Genomic DNA, 22012 nt, shown 5'->3' with positions numbered 1-22012 from the left:
ATTAAATTAAATCGGTTTGATAATACACATACATATGTACACAAAGTGTGCCTTTAAAATATACAAGTGTCTTTGTAAAAGATTAAAATGTAAAAAGCTATTGTATAAAAGATGGCAGTGATCCATTCATACGTCTTCTGCATTTCATATAAATATGTCAAATCTCTTTTCTGACAGTTGATTCCTTGGCAGTAGCATTATACAAAATAGAGGGGGATTCTTGTACATTTGATCCTGACACACACCCTCCAACACATCTGGGTGGAGTAAGCACACACCTCCAATACGCCCCTGAACAGGGAATCAACGCTTACTGACCGCAGCAACGTGGGACCGAAAGGTAACTTCATTCGCACCCGGAGCTCCTCGTCCGCATCGCCGACACAAAGGCAAACACCACTGCTCTGTCAGAAGCTAGTGGTTTGGTAATGAACTACAGTCCTGGACCCTGCGCTGCCACAACAGCCTCTTCAGACCACAGTGAGTACAAATTCAACTGGCAGAGGGACTCGGCCCGCCGGCTGCTTTGATACCAAAGAGAAATGCATAGTGGCCGGCTGTAGGTGCACACGGGGGCTCACCGGCGCCCTCTACAGGTAGTTGGAGCCCACAAAGCCGTGGCTGTGGCTGACTCTGCTCTGGTGGATCATGGCGCGGTCGTACGCCACCTGGACAGACTTGCGGATGCTGGACTTGCGGCCCTCCATGATGCGCAGCTTGTCCGCCGTGTCGTCCACGCCCAGGGGAGTCACCTTGTTACGTGGGAGCCACTGCCTACGGTACCAGACACAGATTTAGACCATCAGAGCCGTTGAAGAGGAGTGACGAAGACCACTTCAACTGGTTTTGACACATTTGTGTATTCAATCTAAACATAAACATAACTACAGTATACAAAAATAATATTAAACTTATTTACAAACTTTTAAAAAGTAATCTTTTTCCAAACTAATAAGCCTGATAGCTTTCTCCGTTTTTAGAACCGGAGCTTGACCTACTAGCTGTGATCCCACTTGACCCAGCTGATAACTAACTAACTAAAACACTGGCTCTGTTGCGTCACATTTCAGCGAGTCTGTCTGAGCCTCACCATGTGCGCTTGTTGTCAAAGAAGAGCACCAGGTAGAGCCTCTCGTTGATCTCCTCCTGTCTCTGCTCCCCCAGACGGAGGACATCTTTGGGTGGGACAGGAATGGGCACCCCATTGTGCAGCAGACCCTCTTCGGGCATCTCCGGGTCGATGATCTGGAACGAGCACACAGTCAGACTCTCAGCAATCAGTTCTCTGAGACCAAACACCAGCTGTGTGAGAGAGCAGCACTAGAAACTGACCTAAAGTCCCTGTTTCCTCTAGATTTGGTTACATCACTGTCAAACTCACTGATTTGGTGAAAGCTGCTTCACCGCCTGTTGACAGTTTATATTAGACGTGCTTCAGTAATATTAGGTAGAATAAGGGGTTACCAGGGCGGGATAGGAGGGATATCCCCGACACTTGGCCCACACCAGTTCTAGAGGCTCCAGCTCCGACTCATCCTCAGACGTTTGGCTGCCGTTGCCTGCAAAACAGCAGCAGACGGTGGAACAAGTTAATGAATAAAAAGGAAAATAAATACGACATTCATGTATATATATTCCCCATAAGGTTAGGGTGTTATGTTTTCCTACGCTTATGGTACATTTGTGTGTAAGACAGAAGGAAAGGAGGTTAACAAGAGAAAAAAAGACGTTACCAGTGTAATCCGAGTCTCCGTTGATGATATCCAGGAAGGGAACTTTGGAAAGAGCCGGTTTCCCGAGGCTTCGTTTGGGTGGCGAGCTGCTGTAAGACAGCACGTTATATTGTCAGCGTATAGTCCATCACTAATATGACCACAGAACGGCTGACAGATGGACCGTGTCTTACATTTCTTTGCGGAGGACTGGACATGGGCTGTATTCAGAGTCGGACCCGTCGTCTTTGTGCTTGTTGAAGCCGTTCGTCAGTCCTGAGAGCAAAAGAGAGAAATCTCAGAACAGCTGCTGCTGAAATAACAAGACCAGGAGGAAAACTGACAGAAACGGGTAAATCTAAGCTCCAGTATCATCACAGTGAATACATGAGCACAGAACAGTGCTTCGACAACAATCTGTGCTATATAGTACAGCACACAATCACAGATAAAGGGGGATGCAGGTAGGGAAAGAGGGAATTAGGCAACTGTTTGTTTTGTTGATCAGGTCAACTGAGGAAGGCGAAAAACAAGTTCCTCTGCTCTGATCAAAGGTAAAGAGTGCCAAGAGCAGTCGGTCCTAAAACGGCGCCCAGAGTGGACGATCTTAAAAAAATGCTTCTCACCACTTTCCAGTGTATGATTGGCTGTCTTGTCAGGCTCACTGTCTGAACACACGTCTCGACTGGGGGCCCATTTTTCATTGAGGATGGGGGGTCCTGGGCTTTTCTGTGGGGTCTTGGATGGAGTGGACAAGGGTGTGGACGATGGGGTAGTGGTTGTGGAGTTGGGGGCTGTAGGGGCGTTGTTCGTGTTGTCGTCCTGCGGCCCCTTTCCGTTCGGCAAAGGATTGTCTCTCTCTCTGAACAGCTTAGCTCCATTTTTTGCCTTCTTAAACAATACAGAGGTTCGTCGGCCAACTCCCCCGGTGGTGGGCCGTGCGGGGGTGCTGAGCTCTGGCAGGCCGTTGGCCACCGCCTGTCCGTCACTGTGCAAAATGGGAGGCACCGGCCGCTCCTGTGCTTTAGTGCAATTAATGTTCTCTGTGGTGTTGTCCGAGAGGTCGCTGTCCAGCTTTAGGCGTTTACAGGCCCAGCCGGGGGACTGGGGCTCCCTCGTGATTGGCCGCAGGGTGGGAGGCTCCAGAGGTGCGTCCCCCTGTCGTGGAGGAGGAGCCGGCCCGGTACGTTCCAATGTGGGGGGCGAAGTAGATTTGAGGTCTTCTGGAAGATGAGGAGAAAAAACAAAACTCAATTTCACTCAACGTCTACTTGAAATGAATGCCCATTTAGTATGTAGTGTGATGTGGTGGTGTAGTATTCACACTGGAAAATGGTGTCACTTCGTAATGAGTTTCGTTTCATTCTAACAGTCTAACCACAGCCCAGAGGGAGTTGAGGTATTCTGCAGATATGGAGGACCTTAACAAGACGAGTGAGGAAATAACTTTGCTCTCACAACTGTACACCAGCAACATGGCAACATGGCAGTATTTTATGACTTGACTGACACAAATCACAGGCGTTCAGCTGCCCTCCTGTACGGTAGCGAGAGACTGCTCGACTGGACTAGCCTGTAGTCAGAGGTGGGATGACATGGCATGACTGTATGTGGCCGATGAACGAGTGGTGAGTCCATGAGAGTGATGTATAGAAGAGGTGCAGACATAGAGTGCACTGGGAGAGAGGAGTTGTGAGGCAGCCATGGCTAACGTGACTCTGTGGGCCCCTACTTACTAGACTGGAGACAGTGGGGTGGTTGGGGTTGGTGCGTGGGGGGGACCCTGGCTCAATTACCTGAGGACAATGTTCCGTTAGCTCATGTTCACAACTGGTCTCATTGAAAAAAAACCAAAAAAAAAAACCAAAACAAACAAAAAAAAAAAAGCCTTTTAAAAAGGTTCATGCATTGGCAATTTCATACTGCTGAGGCGTCTGTGCTTTTCATCACCCACCTTTGTCCGAAGACAAAACGCCGTTGTCCGCCTTGACGTCTTTGTCGTCGTCGTCTTCCTCATCATCCTCATCCTCGTCCTCTTCTTTCATGTATCCGTTGCGCAGGCCGTGGCGGGGGTGTTGGCCCTGTCTGTAGCGGAGGTTGTTGATCTCGCGACGAAGCAGGCGGATGCGTCGAGTGCGGGCGCCGCTGCACCGCATGGAGGTGACAAAGTCCAGCTTCTCCAACAGCTCCTTCAGCTGCTCCTCCACCGTCATGTGAAGCCGGTTGTCTGGATCCAGCACGCTGTCGACTGGACACAACAGGAAGCAGTCAGATCGACAGTAATGATGACATGCACGGTTCACAAAAAGGTTAAAACAGAAAGATTTTATAAATCTGATTAGCTAACCCAGCTGTTTGTTTTTCCATTAAGCGGAGTGAAATTAAATGTTTATGAACCAACCCACCACTAAGACTGCCAAATGTATTAACATTAAAAAGGCCAAATATTATGCAAAATGCACTTTTTAATGTCTTTTGTCCTGGTGTGCCTAGAGATGCCCAAACTCTGAGGAAGCCATGTCTGGTGTGAGAAAAATAACATGTTTTTTGCACATTAAACCATGTAAACCTATTCAGACAGGACCTACAAAAATGGGTATGAACTTGAAAATGAGCGGTACAGACTGTGCTGCTGCAGCAGTGGATCATCACTTTTCTATAACAGTTATCAGTTTGCCACAGCTCTGCACACTGTGTACAGACACAGTATACTGTGGGGAAGTTACATCTTCAGTACAGGGGTGACTCAGAGAAACAGCAGCAGTGATACAAAATCATCACTGCTGTCCGTGAGAAATGTATCCAAAGTGGAAACAGTTCTCAAATATTACAACCTAATTAAATACTTATAACCTGCCTCTGAGAAGTAACAGGTTTGAGTGATGGATGAGATTCGGTAAGTTGGCATCACAGGCTCACAGACGAAAACGTCACTAGTGATATTTAGCTGATCATTGAGCAGGGCGGCACTGGTGTTGACATTAATGTCAACACGTAACATGCACATTTAGTACTGCACCACCACTGTGACTTACCATCCTCCCAGGTGCAGCTGTAAAAGTCTCGTTTCTGCGGTGACTCTGGGAGGAGCATGCCAGTCTCCAGGTCCAGGCCTGTGTTGGTGGCCTGCCGCTGGGCGTGGCGCAGTATGGCTCCACCCAACTCTCGAAGACGCAGCGCTGCCCGGTGGAAGACGGTCTCCTTGGTGTTGTAGAGGAGGCAGTTGGACACCATCAGGTTGAAGTCAGCCTCCAAGTCAGCCACTGAGCGGTAGGCGTGATTCTCCAGCTTAGTGAGCATAGTGGAAAAGTCCATGGGCTGGCTGATGAACTCCAGGTAGTCTGGGACCTGAGGACAACACATAAATCCAAGTGTTAAAAAAGTGAACGGTGCCTCAGATTCCACAAGTTAAAGTCCCATTCATTTTCCCACAGACAATGTTATGTCACTCACAGTTGGAGCACATCTATGACTTCCATGGGCATGAAACTATCTCAGTTAAACTATAAAACATTAGGAACTGTGTTAAAAATAACTGATGCTATGATTAAAAACAAGAAGGTACAAGCCAATACATAAAAACGTACATTAAAACTTTTATGGGGAGCCGAACTACGGCTCCCAAGATACATTTTAGCAAGAAACATCCAATTGCCAAGCTTAAATTCTGTCACGTACACAGGTAACAGGAGACCAGACCTGCAGACCTGAAAGACTTTCCACTCTACAGCTCATCCTCCCTCATTTTACTTTCTGGATCAATCTTGGGAGAATTCGGTGACTATAAAGCCATTTGTTTCTATTGCAAGGTTAAAGCCTACTGAGTTTGCTACCTCTGATTTGTGCCCCTGGCTGACTTCTTCTCCATAGCAACAGTGGCAAGGGGTCATGGGTATTGTAGTATTTAGAGTCATTTGAAAAAAAATGACAGATGACCATTTCTCAGAAACTAAGTGGAAATAATTGGAACTGGTGGTAGGAGCATAAACCTGTTGGGTTTTTACATTAGCTGACGTTCCCTTGTCTCCATGTTAAGCAACATTGGGGATGTGTGGGGAAGTGCATGCGTCTGGTCTCAGTGTTGTAACAGTGGCGTGTCTGACCTCTTTGATGTTAACTGGCTCTGCAAAGATCTGAGCTGTGTCCTTCTCCTGGAGTTGCTCCAGAGTGGAGCGGAGCAGAACCAACATCGGGGTCAGCTGCATCTCCAGAGCTGCTTGGTGAACTTTGACCTGCAGTTGTTGGAGGATATGCATGTAATGTCAACACATTTGGAAATTGCAACAATAAGGAATTAATACGCAAGTTTTTACAGACTGCCGATGGCTAAAGAGAAGGCATGTAAAGCGATACTTGTGAGGGGCTGTGCAATGTTAAGTAACCAATCCAAAGGTTTTCTTCATTAAACATGATGAAATCAAACCAGAATATAATTTAGAATAAATCCTTATCTGGTCAATTGTAAACATCCACAGACCACTGGCTGTCCAGTACAACATAAATGTAATTAGCAATTTTGATGGACTTTTCCTGGTAAAGCAGCTCTACCCACTCGTAGCAGTCATCTAATGGTTTGTTTTGCCACTCAGTTGTGGTGAGGGGATAAAAATATATTCTTATAGAGACTTAATTCCCTATAAGACAGGCAATGACAAGTGATACCATTCAAGTATCTCAGAACTTTAGACTACATTAGAGAACACCTAACAATTTCAATTACCCATCATTTTTATACTTTAGATCTTCAGAAGTTAATTCTGAAGTCTTAAACACAGTTAGTCGCTGTATCTGTTGACATGTGAGACGCAGCCGTGTATGTTACCTGTTCTCGTTTGAGTTTCTCCCTCTTGCGGATGAGCTCCACCAGCAGTCTGGCTTTTTCAAGGTCATGACGCAGCTTCTGCCAATATCTCAGGGCCTCTCTTGCAGCAGAAACCTTCTCATCCACCTCAGGCTACAAAGAACAAATTTCTTTTTAGGTCCACTGTATAAACACTGTATCAGAGGTGTAACTAAACTAATGAATTGTAGAAAAGGTTTGTTACACTGAATACCATCACAAAAATACACCCAGACTACTAAAACAGTCAGAGTGTTGAAGCTCTAGTTGTGTCCTGCTCTAACCTGTTCAGTGTTCCTTTGGGTCTGGACGTTGGAGTGCAAACGCCGGACCAGCGGCACGCCGTTCCTCGACTGACGCTTCAGTAACCAGTAGTTATGCATCCTCTGCATGAACTGGTTTTTCCTCTGAAAGAGGATTCCTTTGCAGATGACATTCAGCCTGGACGACAGAGATAGATGCAGGTTGGTCCTACAGTCCACCAATCAAACATCTCCACTAGGAAACTATTTCTAAAAATTCTGACTCTTTACACTGGCAAGCAAATACAAAAATATCAAACAAAATGCTTCTTTTTAAAAGATTTTGTGTAATGTTTTGACCAAGTTTGTCCCCACTAGGTGTGGTGAAAATTTGATCAAAACCATCTTTGTCAAATATTTGGGAAAAAAGTTAAAAAGAAGAAGGTGTTTGATTTTTGTGTAACAACAACAGAGGCTCAGCATTTCATTGTGTGTGCGTGTGTATATATATTAAAAGCAAATCTAACCTGCTCGTGGGTATCTGAGGCACTGTCACTTTTGGTGAAGCAGTGTTTTGTGCTGTGCTCTTCTTCCCTTTCTTTTTATCCGTCTTGGCACCATCTTCAGACTTTCTGCCTTTTTTCGGTGTTACAGGACCCTCTGTGTAGGCACTGCGTCCTCTACTCGCCCTCCCTCTGCTGCCCACCACTCTTCCCTCACTCTCCTCATCTGACATGGCCTCTTGTCCAGGTGGCGAATGTGCCTCACAGAATGCGGTCTTCTTAACGGAGAACGTGGTCCCGTTGACGTTTGTCTCTCGCACGGGATCAATCTTCATAAACAGGCCAGCACGCTGAGCACATGTGACATGAAATGCGGTGTAACAGTTGGCCTTGTGGCACTGAATAGATGCCCCACGGCCCTTCTGCTTGCACAGGTAGCAGGTCAGTTTCCAGCGTGCTGGGGGAATGTTATTCACCCCTTCCACTGGTTCTAGGAAAACTGTGTTGGCAAAGCAGACTTCAGGGATCCAAATGGCGCACACCACATGCGCCCAGCGGCCATCGCTCGTTTGCTTGAAGGCGCCACCGCGGTTCGGACACAGAACACAGTCAACAGGTTTCTGAGGGGACTGGAGGCAGCAGCGGCACAGCCACTGGCCCTCAGGGATGTAGGGGACTCCGTAACACTCCTGGTGCACAGCCAGGTTGCAGGAGTCACAGAAAAGGATGACGTTGCTATTGAGGCACTCATCATCCAGGCACACGCAGCAGAAGGCATCATCGTCAATAGTGTTCTGAGAGGGAGCCCGGCTGCGGGCTTCCCGGTACGCCTCCTCCTCCAGCCGGTCAACCAGCAGCTCAAAGGTGTCAGGTGAGACAGCAGAGTAACCCTCTGACGTCCGGCCAGCATTGACCATCTCCAGCCAGGCAGTGTCTTCATCATCCATGTCATATTCTGCCTCAGCTTCCTGCTCATCAGCTACGCGTTCAATGTAGCGGTAATATGCTGTTGGCAGTGGAGGCGCCTCAAGCGGCCTGAAGGTTTCTAGCACATGAAACTTAGGTTCAGGGAGGGTCATGTGGTGATGATGTGATGTGCTCAACTTTTCAGGTGTCTGTAAATGAGAATTTGAGCAGTGGTTCTTGGAAGGTGGTGGCGATTTCACAGGAGGACATTTGGAGTCTTTCCTGCGGCCTCGGGGTGTGACGGGTTTGCGGACTGATTGGGCACTGCTGGTGGGAGGTGATGACTGCTCACTGTTCTCCTTGTTGCTGTTACACTCACTAATGTCCTGAGCCATCATTTCATCTTCAGTAATGACCTCCAAGGGCTCCAAAATAGAGATTCGGTGAAGCCTACCATCCAGTTCCACCTCGACCACCTTCTGGGCCTGGGCATACGTGAGGGTTTCTCTGCTTGGAGATGCTTTGAGGCTGTAAGGGGATGGGGATCGCTGGCAGGCAGCCCCACGCCCGCCAACTGTCCCATTGGACTTCTTGACATCGGCTCCACCTCCAGCAGCCACCTGGCCTTTTCGACGTGGCTTCCTCATAGGCCACCGATCACACTTTCCCTCCTGTTGGTTTAAAAGGAATAAAAAATTAAAATAAGCATAATGCTCCTGCTAAAGCAACACCATCAGACAAAGCCCTAACGTGTCTAATCACTTGTTGTGTTGTTAGGCAGGAATATGATCAGCATCACTTGTAGTGTAAAACATTCCTTCACACACCTCAACTCACAAAAACTCACTCAAGCCAAGCAGCTAAATGCATGCATAAACCAGTGTATTGACAACTAATCACCCATTAAATGTTTAGTCTTTACTCTACATACACACGGACAGTAAATGTAAACGATCGGTAGATTGTTCTGGACTTTATCTCATAAACTGCTGCCGACTATCAGGGCTATCCACAACACATCCTGCACATCCAATCAGCGTTCAGGAAAGTTTGACTGATCCACCCCACAGCCAATCAGCGTTGAGAATTTAACGGTCTCAACAGATCAGTGTCCTTATTTCGGGAGTAAAATGTCAGCCATATTTACAGTTTTAAAACACTGTTAAAAGCTCTTCCACGGTTTAAATCTTAATAATAGTTTTGTAATTTTTAAGCAGTGCTTCATCTGGTCAAATCGGGACGAGAGAGGCGCTGTGTTGTGACAGTATTCTGGCATTAAAGTACGGCGACAAGTAGTTAGAGATATTAGCTAGCAACCCTGCTAACTTTAACAGATGGGCAGCACCAACGTTAGCAGGCTTGTTATTTTTTTAAAACGTTGACAAGTTAAACTGTTACAAGCTAATGTGGAGTTGAAAGTTCTCAGTCGCTCTGTGATAAAGAAATTATTGTTTCACGCAAACTTAAACCATCTTACCTATTATGGCAACTAGCTGGCACAGGTAGCTCGACAGCCGGCGGTCTGGAGCCGCTTCTACGGTAATGGTTGCCTAGCCAGCCGCCTTACTTGCTGTAGTCCCGAAGCTAATAGCTAGCGTTAGCCAGCTACAGTTTGCTGGTACAGCCGGTATATTTCGCTATTTTATAACGCTTCCGTTTCTTCACAACACGGCGTTTGGAAGCCAAGCAGTCAATCCCACGGGTTTACTGAGAACAACAGTGGAATATCTGCATTAATAATCTGACAAACAGCTTACTGTCGACCCAATTTTGTCAGAAGGAGAAATACTAGCCTCCTTCGGCTAGCTGGCTAGCTATTTGGAGTCCAGAGTATGTGCTAAATCAAAATTAGCCGAAGAAAAAACACAATACTTCCGGATACATCTTTCAAAATAAAATCGTCATAGGCATATTCTGTGCTTTATTATTTTTTAAAACAAATGCAACTCAAAATAATCACATTGAATATGAGGCCGACTATGATTATACCTGCTTGTTTTTTGTCTTTTTTTTTCGTAGTGTCTATGACAAATAGCTGCAGAGTTAGATATCAGCACATACAATGAAATGTTCACATTTTGGGTGAGCAGAGGGCAGCAAAAGCATGTGATGGCTGCAAAGTGCTGCAGTTTTCTGAATTTTTATTTATAGATTTGTATGTTGTAATTGACTTTATGGCAGGCATGATATATGCTTGAAATATTTCCATCTATACTACTTGTTGAAAAGTAAAAATATATTTACTTTTTTAAAATAACTTTTACTTTACTTACTTGTTCTTTTTACAAACAACCATAGTGCATTTAATGTTCAGAGTTATCTGATTTATTGTTGCCGTAATACAACAAATTCATAGCTTTAAATCTTTGAAATTTTTTTATGGAACATTCAAGGGTTAATTACCTAAAACAATGTGTTGCTTGTCAGGCTACACTTTCAGTTTTGATTAATAAAAACAAATAACTGCGCAAAATGAGCTGCCAATATGTTAATATTTCCTATATACCATGATATTTATAATACATCTTTTATTTTGACGGCGTCATGCCTCACTTCCGCCTTCATGGCAGCGCGTGGGCCACCTTGATAACAACAGCTTGATACAAGTTTATCCCGCCCTCCTGACGTCACCAGGCCACGATTTTCGCGCGCAAGCTACTTACCAGGGTCAGTGACAGATTACAGTCTGTACTGATTTTAGCGCAGCTTTCTGAATTCTTAAAGTGTAGTTTTTAATGCAAACATCCCTTTAAACACCGCGCTGTGAACTGTGTGTGGGGACGGATTGGAAACCTGACACCCTGTCCTGTCAGCACATGTACATGCACACACACACATGCTCATGAACTGAGTTGTTTATTATGTTTATATACACGCATGCACACACACTCACACACGCATAATCATGCTTGTATTAAATTATGGTTAAATGAGCCTTATGGCCTGCAAAAATGTCCGCAGCAGGATCCCCAATCAAATAGATGACACCATTAATGCAACAGAATAACCAGAATGAATGACCTGTGTGTAATATTACACAGCACACAGCAGCCTCTATATGTACCATCCCAGTTAAGCACATATTGAATAGCTGCTACATACTCAAAAAAATCCACCAGGGAAGAGCTTATAATAGCGTTTAAGTATGAAGTTATGATATATACATTGTGGCAGACATTACAGTTGTGAGGCGTAGAACCACAAAGAAGATACACCAAGAAATAAAAGGACTTTTCAGCATTATACTCACCGTCATGGTCACATATTCCAGCCGACATACTGCACATGTTATATGTTACATACACACATTTTTCATGCAGTAACTTTTAATCCTTTGAGGCCTTTGTTGGTCAGGGGGGTTTCAGGACATTCACTGGCAAAACTACATTTGCCCCCTTTTGCTGAACTTCTAATGGGGCAAACTTCACCTCAAAACTGCACTTATTTTAATGATTTTATGGGTAGCATGTGAGTCAGACTCATAAATCTTTGGGTGTAGTCTGACTAGGGCAGCAACATTTACGATTTGCTGCAAAATCAAAACTTCATACACATGTTCTCTTATTGTTTAATTGGAAAACAATATTACAGCAAATCTTATAGTAAACCCTGTGGTATCTGGTCACAATAAACTTGCAAGACAATTCACTGATAGAGAATGTGTAGCACAGAGAGCAGTCTACGCTTAAGAAACAATTGCACATTACTAAAAAAAAAAAGTGTGACAGTTTTCACTCTTTGAACACTGATTCAAACTCTTAACATATCCAGGGTAAAAGAAACAGAGTGACTGCATGGTTGGAATAAAGAAGGGCACCATTGGCGGTGGATGCTGTGTGGGTTGGGGTGTCGGTAGTTACGAGACATTCATCAGGTCATGACGACATCGTCAGGGTGTTTTTCCTCTTGGAGTCCCTCCGCGGGAACGGCACAAAGCTTTTCACCTCTCTGAAACATAACCCTGCGGGCAAAAGGGGAAAACTCATTTGTTTTCTGCATGTGCAGCCTGTCTGCAACTCCAATAATAATTCAAACAGCCATTTTTGAGGCAAAAGCCATTAGAGGCATATTGCGTGGCATTTTAACATTAATTATGAATCGCCACATTAGCAGGAGCCCTGAAACAGAGTGTGTAGTTGTAAATCATCCAACATGGTAAACACAAGAAAAAAAAAACAAAATGTCCTCATCAACCCTTTGAAATGCATGTTTTATACTATAAGACAAGTTTATGTCTTCTGTTTATGTCTCATAGAACAATATACAGTATATATATATATATACACACACACACACACACACACACACACACACACACAGTATATATATATATATATACACACACACACACACACACAGTATATATATATATATATATATATATATATATACACACACACACACACACACACAGTATATATATATATATATATATATATATATACACACACACACACACATACACACACATATATACACCTCTCAAATCTGCATATTGATTATATTATGTCAGATTCTTTCAATGGTGTTTGCTTATTGTTTTTCACTTACTCTTCCACTCATCCAGAGACAATGTGGCGTTGTCATAGCTGTCATCGTATGGCGCAGGCTCGGGAAAGTCATCCGGGTCCCTCAGGCCGTCAAAATACGGGTGCTCCAGAGCTAGTTCGGCCGTGGGCCTCTCGTCTCCGTCCAGGACCAGCATCTTCTCCAGCAGGTCGATACCTGGGGACGATCAGGGGTACAAAACAATGCAACAATTACATCAAAAACTAATGTAGAAAACATAGAAGAAAGAATCAATTCTGCTGCTGCGAGACACATGAAATGTACCGCTTAGTGAATTTCTCCTGTTCTTGACCTACCTGACACTAACTGTTTAGAGAAGTAAGTGGAAAAGCTTTCATGAGCAGGGTACAAGGCGCTCATTATGGTGTTACATCATCCAGAGACAGAAAATAGCAAAATGAACATTATAATCAAATGAAACAGATGATTACTTCCATAACTGCTGTGCAGAAAAAGAGCACTGTGGACCGTATTTAAAGGCTGCATTTGTAATAAATATGTGCGTGATAAAAAGGTAAACTCACCCTTTGCACTGGCTCTGGGGAACAATGCTGAGAAGTCTTTTCTGGGATAGCGAGGAAGAGCCTTAACATAGTTTTTGGCCTGTTTTTAGGGATAAAAGAGAGATAAAATTAAGCTGCAAAAAAAAATTACAAGACTGCAATGCAAATCAAAGCAGCTCCTAATGTATTTGTTCATGATTAAAATGATATGCACATAGACTGATTTATGTTCTTCACAGATATCAATTGATTGTTAGGTATTAGCTTATGTGTATATGACAAATGAACTGCTTGAGTCTGCAGATGAAAGTGTTTCTAACATGCTTTGTTGAGGTTAGAAGGTGTTCTGTAGCAATATCATTGCATGCTCTGTACCTTGCAAGAATCATATTAACAAAGCTGAAGCACCTCTGAGCTTAAAGGGAAACTTATTTGAAGTGGATGTTCAATCAATGTTGTGGGTAAATCTAGTTGAATTGAAGGAATAAATACGTCAGTGTGTGCTTCACTGACTGAGAAAACTGAGTTCTCCTGCTGTAAAATCTCTTGTGCTTCCTCCTCTTGAGTCACTGGTGACGAAGAAGAACTGCAGGCTCAGTCAGCTCGGCTAATCAGCTGCAATCAATTTCAACACGGGCAGTTTTTGTTCAGTCATGTTTTTGTTATATCTGAGCTGTCTGTGACCGGCTCTGACCCTGAGAGAGTTGAGCGGAGGGAGTATGGGCGCTGGGAGTCAGAAGGTTGCACGCAATGCATCATGATAAATGTAGGTACTGCTGGCACGGCTCAGCGAGTAGAATAACTTTCTCTGTCAATATAGCACAAACGGAGGTAAAAATGTAAAAAAAAATGTAACATCTAATGAAACTTCTGAAGTACAGAAATCCATTATAATGCACACAAAGCGAAGCATTAGAGACATGCAGGTAAGTTTTGAGCCTGGTGCACATTTCATATTATAGCATGACAATAATAAATATAAATATATATATAAATATAATAACAGCAATTCATCAGTAACTCCTTGTTTTTGGGTCTTAAACCAAATGGCTGAACAGATAATGAACTTGTTTCAGACTGACTGATTGGTAAAGACATGTCTAAAATTAATATTTCTATGATAACTTTTATTTCTGTAACCCCTTCCTGCTCCATGTTATTTTTTTTCTTGATGCCCTGACTTTTCCTCTGGTGCCAAACTCAGGACAAGTTTTACATTTTTACTCCCACTACGGGTACAGCTCAAAGAAATGCAAACTCTTCAGTATGTTGTTATTGTTGGATGTAATGTATATTGCAGCCTCTAAGGGCTGCTAGTGGGACTTGTTAACATTATTTTCATGGGTTTCAATGAAGGATTTACAAAATGTTCCCCGTATTCCAAATGATTTTAGAGATTTAGAAGCATTTTCACAGTTGCTCTGGGGAAATCACTTAATACTAGGCATTTATCTAATTATTTTTAAAAATATGTAAGCTTTAAAGTTGATGAATATTAGAAAAATATCAGCCGCTGAGATCAGTGATTTAAAAAAAAACATCTCAGTGAAACTGTATTTTCATGACATACATGTATAATTCTGACATTTCCTGTAATTGGTCCTACCTCTGGACTGTCCAGCTTCTGTATGAACTCTGATCCAGGTACTCCAGTCACTTTCATGATCTGAGTCAGCTGGTCCATGTCTGGTAGTAAAAGGCTTACAATCAAGGATTTTCATAACTGGATCAATAAGTGGGGGGTTCCAAGCACGTCCGTAAAGCAGAATACTAAGGGAAACTCAAAGCCACTTGATGAAACAGTGACAGCTTTATTTGCTAACATGCACTGTAAATCAGTAAAGTGCTTCAGGAGCAAAAAAAAACAACATAAAAAGATAATGTAAAACATGCAATAAAAGCTTGTAATATCATGTAGCAAGCACCTGCATTAGATGCACCGTGAGAACGTATGCTGCTTTTGCTGCATGTAATATACTGAAATGGCCTTTTGTGTTCCACTCTGCACCTGATTTAAAGAGCTCATCGTCTAATTAAACTGTCACTGGTGGCTTTCAGTCAACTTTATTACTAAAATGATTTAAAAAAGTGATATCATAACTTGATGGCAGTCATACAGTACATTCCCATTTCAGCACACTGAAACCTGTCTCAGGCAAGACGCAAGCTCAGTACACAGACAGAGCAGATGAAAGGATACAGTCTTTCCCCTTGAAAAGAGTTTTTCCATTGATCATTTCTGCCATGATACAGCCCACAGACCAGATGTCCACTAGAATAAACAGCAAAGATAAAAAACATCTGTGAGAACCCAAGTAGAATACACATCACTGACTGTTTTAAGTGTAGCTCGGTGCAGTGGAAATGAGGAAGGTGGCATTTGTGTGCCAGAGCCAAGTTCCCACTACTCACAAGAGAGAGCGAAGGATCTATTGTGCTGTTTACAGTGGGGCATACTTGATGAGTAAAACAAGACTATGAAGGATGTAAACTTGCCAAAGTTTCTTTCTGTGCTAAGTTCCATTCTGTTTACAAAATGAAATACCATCCCTTACGGGTACATAAACCTTGGAAAAGTAAGTCTCATTGCAGTGACGGCACTATCAGGCTGCTGTCAGACCCATCTGTGTCAGCTGCTAACAGATTAAGGGGAAAAAAGATTTATTGTGTCAAAACAACTTATGCTACTTCAAACGTGCTTCATGCATCGACAACAGGATCGTAAAAACTGCAGCCCCATAAAGAGCCATAGAAGCCACTGCTAAAAGAAAGACATACGGCAATCTGTAACAACAGTTACAGTTTCAGCACCGACTGACTCGGTACTGAGACAACAACAAGCACGCAGGTAAGAATATGTAAGCTACGATTGTCTTGCCAGTCTGGGTGTAGTGCATCCAGTTCAGAATGACCTCAGGCGCCCGGTACCAACGGGTCACCACGTAGCCCGTCATTTCTGCGTCGGTGCTGCGAGCCAGCCCGAAGTCCAGGATCTGCATCGGACGCAAAGAAACATGGACACTGTGTGTGGCAGACATCTGTTAGGTTGATTTGATAAGGTGCTTCATTTTTAAATCCATAATATGTGGATGCTTTATATACATACAGAGTGATATTCTCCATCAAGCTTCTGCTGTATAATAGTGTTTAAATATGTGCATTTTTACATCCTCAGTAACGCCACACTAGGAATCAGTCGTCTTGTAGCACAAACAACTGTAGTTAATCCACATGCTGTTTCCTGTGCATCACTTATTCTATATTCTGCTTTGTATTACATTCTTCTTTACCTGTGGAATCCTTGTATCTTGTTGCTGCAACAGCCATATCATTTAAGAGCTGTGATGTTTTTCAAGTATAATCCTTCAAAGTACAAACCTTCAGTTCACAGTCCTGGTTTACAGCCAAGTTTCCGGGCTTAAGATCCTGTAGAAGAAAATGAGCTGAGTGATGCCTACTTACTGCACATGGGGACTAACAAGCAAATTATAGTGTTTGTGCTGTGCTGTATCAAAACTCAAAAGCTCCTGTGGCCTTGCGTGGCTCAGCTGTTCACTTCAACGCATGAATACAGCGGGGATTTTTAACAATGATGAGACTCAACTAAGAGCTGACCATCGGCAGAGACATTCAAAAAATACACAATATAATGTGTGGTGGAGTGTTGATAACACCTTGACTGTGTTAGGGACAATGAGAGCAGTAGCAGGATAACACTTTAACAGTAGACTGAATCAGAGTGTGTGTGACCATGTTTTCTACACTCTAAACACACACAAACACACTTAGGTATTATCTCAAACATAAATACACTAATAGTTTAGTTGAATTGATAAAATGACCAAATAATATGACCAAAACACGTAAAAACAACCTAAAATCATTAAAAGCTCAAGACAATCTTCATGAACAGAGTGCAGAGTGAGCATTTCTGTGCTAAATCTACTATTTTTCCAGCAAGGACATCAAGAAAGTAGCAGATTTATTGGTGGATCTCAAACGGTGGCGAGAATTTCAAAGTTTTCTTTTACTGAGTAGTATTTGGTTGTCTGGGAGAAAGACATTAATCGCTGCCTGCTGTGCAAGTGGTGTATTTGTCTAGCCCAAACACACACCCACAAGTCTTGGCAGTGGCGCTGAAAGGTGTGGCCTAACATCTCTAGACATGCAGTCGGCCATCAGAGACGAGCCAACTCATCGTACCTGTTCGGGCAGGGTTTGATCTGACTCAGTAACAATGATGAATTAAATCAACATTCCCACGATTTCCTGTAAGAAACGCATGTATGCAAATGTGCAATGCTGCTCTGCACACATTACACTTTCTTAATAGTAACTTTTAACGGTAAACCTATCACAGACCAAATGACGTACCTAAACTTTGCCTAAGCTCTAATATCCGCCCTCCACAATGACGCTTGACTTGTACTTACCCTGTGGATGATTCCAGCCTTGTGAATGTACTGCAGGAAGGGAGAGACAGAAGAGGTAGCAGACATTTTTACTGCAGTCACATCCAAAATTTGTCTACTATACGGCACCTATTTGTATGTGTAATCTTAATATACCTGCTTACATGCATGTTTGCACTATGAGCTCACCTGACAACTCTTGTTGTAACAGCAAATAAAGTAAGAGTTTAAGCAAACAAGGCATATAGAAAACAAGATATTGACTCCTTTTTCAAATAACTTTCAATATATCTGTATTACCAGCAGGTTAACTCTCTCCTGCTCCTGTCATTATATGTGTATGTCCATGTAATCAGGACAGTTCTGTCATTATTATAGCACACATTACACTGGGCTGAACCCAGTGAGGTTTTCTGTAATTATAAAAGTCTGATATTAATTTCTTTACTAATGTTTCCCATGATGCTCTGTCATAAAATTGTATGTTTTCCGAAAGGTCAGTTTCCCCGTCTCACCCTGAGCCCGCAGAGCATCTGGTAGACGAGAAACTGGACTTTGTCTTCGGAGAGATGACCTCTAACCTTCGACAGATCAGTAAACATGTAAGGCATCACCAGGTAGCTGGGAAAAAGAGAAGAGAGGCAGAGCAGGCAAGAGAAAAAAATGGAAAGAGATGGATAGCACGATTACTTCTACTGAACAGTCCACACGAGCTTCATTCAGTCAAGATCACAACTAATGCACAAAGTACATAAAGCTCTGCTTTGCTGTCCGCTGTTTTCCTCACCCTGGTAATTGTGTTATCCAGGTCTTTTCATACTGTCATTTAGGAGCAGATAAATCTGTTTTTGCTGCAATCTGTTTGTCTGCTTTTGCAATATCCTTCTAATTTGCTGCTGCAAAAGTCCAAGCTCGGTGTTTTCACCATCACCAGCACATTTAACTAAAAAAATAATAATTGAATAAAATGAATGGGAAAATGTAACTTATATACTTACTATATTTTAATGTCATGCCATATAAAGTATTCAACTATAAATGGCCAAATAAATGGATAAATGTTCCCTTTTCGTATTTCTTATAAAAATTGGCCTTGCTGTCAAACTCCTGACATTATTAACGAACCTAGCAAGTTTCATGATGCGTTTGTTTTTCCCATATTAAACGTTACTCATAAAGGATATTCTCTGTGTGAGAAGAATAACAGAATACAGTGACATTAGAGAGAAGACTGAATGGTAAAGCATACAATGACATTCTATTCAAATGACTTTGGAGCTCTCGAAAGTTGGTAGAAGCACAGCAAACCTGAGTAACCTGATGTGCTCCAGTCAGAAAAGTTGTTTTTTCTGTTTTTTTCTCGCATTGCTCTGAAGACTGACCTATAGTTTAACCCCCGCAGATAGGAAACAATCCTTGCTCTCAGTGGTTATGCAGTGATGTAGGCATTTCTGCAGGTAACTGCTAAACCTGCAGATCATCAGAGGCGCCGCCTGTCTCTGTCTCTGTCTCTGTCTCTGTCTCTCCCTGGGGGCTTTGCTAACATGGCGAAAAATACTCACAAGTCCTGGATATCGTCGAGGCACGAGGCAGGAGTAAACACATCAAGAAGTCCTATCACCTAGTTGGAATGAAAGAGAAGGGTGACGAATCCAGAGATATGAGACATGAGCTGAAGAATCTACAGCATATTCTCATATTTACAATGCAAAATGATTATGCTCTTTAAAGGTCAAATGAGTCTGTTAAAGGAAGTAGGAGCTGTGTCGGGTTTAAAGCACTCACATTTTCATGCTTCATGTGTTTGAGCAGTCGGAGTTCTCTGTAGGCCCGCTTAGCAAAGATCTCTGACTGGAAGGGCCTGTGGAGCTTCTTTATGGCCACTTTCTCTTTAGTCTTCTCATTTATTACTGAGCTGTGGCGAATAATGACATAAAAAGTCATTAGCATATGCCTCCTGGCTTCACTATGATTCCACTCTTTTGAAGTCACAGCAGTGAGAAAATGACAGGGCGCACTATTTTGAGGTTTCACTCTCACTAAGATGCGCTGCATGAAACCATGTGCAACGGAGGAAAGGTTTCCAGATGGAGGTGCTGCATGTGAGACTAACTGAGTGAGGTTTATCGAGTATCGACATGTAAATGTGGCAACTCGTGATGTGCATGTCTGCAGTGATCTGCAGGGCACCTAATCGTAGGAGGACCGGCTTGTTAGGCTATTTGGAGACACATCCACCGACACACATTACACACATCACTTGTGCATAGTGCTGTGGACAACACTGATGCACTAATGTAGGATATTACTCAATTTTACACACAGGAGCTGATCCATGACTAACCCCTACGATAAATACAGCACGTCTCACACATTGGTGTGGTGGTTATGAAACTGTTAACATTATTATTTCCTTCTCTTCCTGTGTTTGAAATATTCCTCCAGATGGTTTATGAGAGACATGCAGTTTGGCAAAAATCACACATAATGGTGTTGGCTTGACCCCAGTTTATCAGATGATGCATCTTTTAAAGGTCAGACGTTTTAATGTTAAGCAGCCCATAACTCCCACTCTATAATGCTTAAAGCCCCAGCAAGCACAGTTAACATGCCAGCGTCTGCAGCTCTTTTCTGAATGAAACCCAGTGAATGTTCAGTGGATGGCATCCAGCGTCTCTGTAATGGAATCACAAAACTCTCCCATATGTGGTGCAACAATTCACAAATAAACTAAAAATGTAATGACATTCTGTATGACAGTACTGCAAAGAATAAATAGATGGAAATATTTAGAATATTCAAATTGAATTCCAAAACATTACTGAACAGTTGCATTAATACACATATTTTAGAGTTATTTTGTTGCCTTGTAGCATATTCAAAAAGGCTGTTTCAATGTTTTACCATTTATGATGGGATGTCAACAATAAATCACAACACACCACATATTAAATCACAATCAGTCTCTATGACATGTTACAAATGTATCACCAAACTTGCAGCATTAGTCGACCTCCTGTACACACTGATTTTATTTATCTAAGTCAGTCGGATGAACATTTACATGTAAATCAATACTGTTGAGTGGTGTCGGGTGTTTCCAATGTATTTACTCTGTTTGCCTGAACAAACATACAAACATGCTGCCAGTGAAACTTATGGCTTGACGCCTGATCCTCTACATTCATGTGCATCCCTGACATGTCATTTCCCCAAACATGTATGTTACCACATGGAAAAACATGAAGACATAGAAAATAAGTTAAAAAAAAAAGAAGAAGAAGAAACCCACAGTGTTATATATTAACATACACAGGTGTGCACATAGGTGTTATACATTATGCAACATGAGCTGTTTCTATGGCTGCCACAGTGTGTTACTGTACCTTGTGCAGAAATCAAAGGAGAAAGAGGCCATCTTTAATATTGATATTCTAAAATAGCTCCATCTCCTCAGTTAATGCTGAGATAAACACAAACCAGGCAGAAAGCTACACGTTCACGAGGTGTGTGGTCACCCACGACACAAACTGTGTGGACGTGTTACACGGTGCCAGCTGTTAAAACTTGCTGACAGGAGTTCCTGGCTGTGTTGATAGTGTGTTGCTCCAGGACGTAGCCCGGGCCCGCCACAGGCTGCATGTAGGCTACAGCGAGGCAGCGCAGGGCTCAGACTACACAGTGTTTTTACACAGTCCGGTCCCGACTACGACACACACACACACACACACTCCGTACAGGCTTTGGTAAATGAAGAGTCACTCACCACACCGAGCCGTACGCCCCGGTGCCTATCTGCTTGAGCCGTGTGTACTTCTCCGGTACCTCCCACACCGTGCTGTTGATCTCCTCACGGCTATAGTGTGGCTGAGCCTCCATGATGCAGAGGAGACGGCGAAGCTAGAGGAAACTTCTCCTCCTCTGGCGCTAGAGTCTGTCACTTGTTCTGGGGGTAAAACAAAAACACTGCTCAAGCACCGGGGGCTTACACCTACACCTTACTTCCGCTAGCGGGTTTTCAAAATAATGGCCGCGATCATTTTGAGCTCGCTGACGTCCGAGCATCTTTGCTAACATGTAAACAGCGTGTAAACTGCACACCGTATACCTGGCTTTATATCTGGGGTTTTCTCCGTTTTTGCTTATGTAGATATCAATTAAATGTGAATATATGGTATACAAAATACATCTAAAATAAAAACTAAGACTATCATTTGACTTTCATTAAAAAAACTAACTATATACTAACTAAATTCATTTATTTATCTCAGTTATTCATACTGGTTATGTGCAATTAATTATCTTAAATCTGTATATATGGAGGA

The 22012-nt window shown here is 42.9% G+C and overlaps 2 protein-coding genes across 3 annotated transcripts; both read right to left on the bottom strand.

Annotated features, from left to right (window-relative positions):
* Window positions 1–43: 43 nt before the first annotated feature.
* brpf3b (bromodomain and PHD finger containing, 3b) lies at window positions 44–10008 on the bottom strand. Of its 2 annotated transcripts, none has more exons than XM_070839082.1 (13): window positions 9681–10008; window positions 7322–8874; window positions 6837–6993; window positions 6535–6666; window positions 5816–5944; window positions 4748–5060; window positions 3667–3960; window positions 2339–2935; window positions 1907–1988; window positions 1734–1822; window positions 1465–1559; window positions 1091–1245; window positions 44–774 (listed from the first exon to the last, which is right to left on the bottom strand). In XM_070839082.1, exons 2-13 carry the CDS (start codon window positions 8848–8850, stop codon window positions 591–593), a joined length of 3756 nt encoding a protein of 1251 aa, XP_070695183.1. In that variant the 5' UTR covers window positions 8851–8874; window positions 9681–10008; the 3' UTR covers window positions 44–590. The 2 variants fall into 2 exon arrangements, with proteins under 2 accessions (XP_070695183.1, XP_070695184.1); XM_070839083.1 differs by having other exon boundaries at window positions 2339–2932.
* Window positions 10009–11755: 1747 nt separating this feature from the next.
* mapk13 (mitogen-activated protein kinase 13) lies at window positions 11756–21653 on the bottom strand. Its single transcript, XM_070839059.1, has 12 exons — window positions 21454–21653; window positions 19473–19602; window positions 19250–19308; window positions 18203–18308; window positions 17709–17738; window positions 16654–16701; window positions 16154–16268; window positions 15476–15547; window positions 14882–14961; window positions 13297–13375; window positions 12755–12928; window positions 11756–12164 (listed from the first exon to the last, which is right to left on the bottom strand). Exons 1-12 carry the CDS (start codon window positions 21564–21566, stop codon window positions 12079–12081), a joined length of 1092 nt encoding a protein of 363 aa, XP_070695160.1. The 5' UTR covers window positions 21567–21653; the 3' UTR covers window positions 11756–12078.
* Between the last annotated feature and the right edge of the window lie 359 nt (window positions 21654–22012).

This window comes from Pempheris klunzingeri, chromosome 11, assembly GCF_042242105.1.
Source record: "Pempheris klunzingeri isolate RE-2024b chromosome 11, fPemKlu1.hap1, whole genome shotgun sequence".
Classification (NCBI taxonomy): Eukaryota; Metazoa; Chordata; class Actinopteri; order Acropomatiformes; family Pempheridae; genus Pempheris; species Pempheris klunzingeri.
This window is presented reverse-complemented; position numbering and strand designations above follow the sequence as displayed.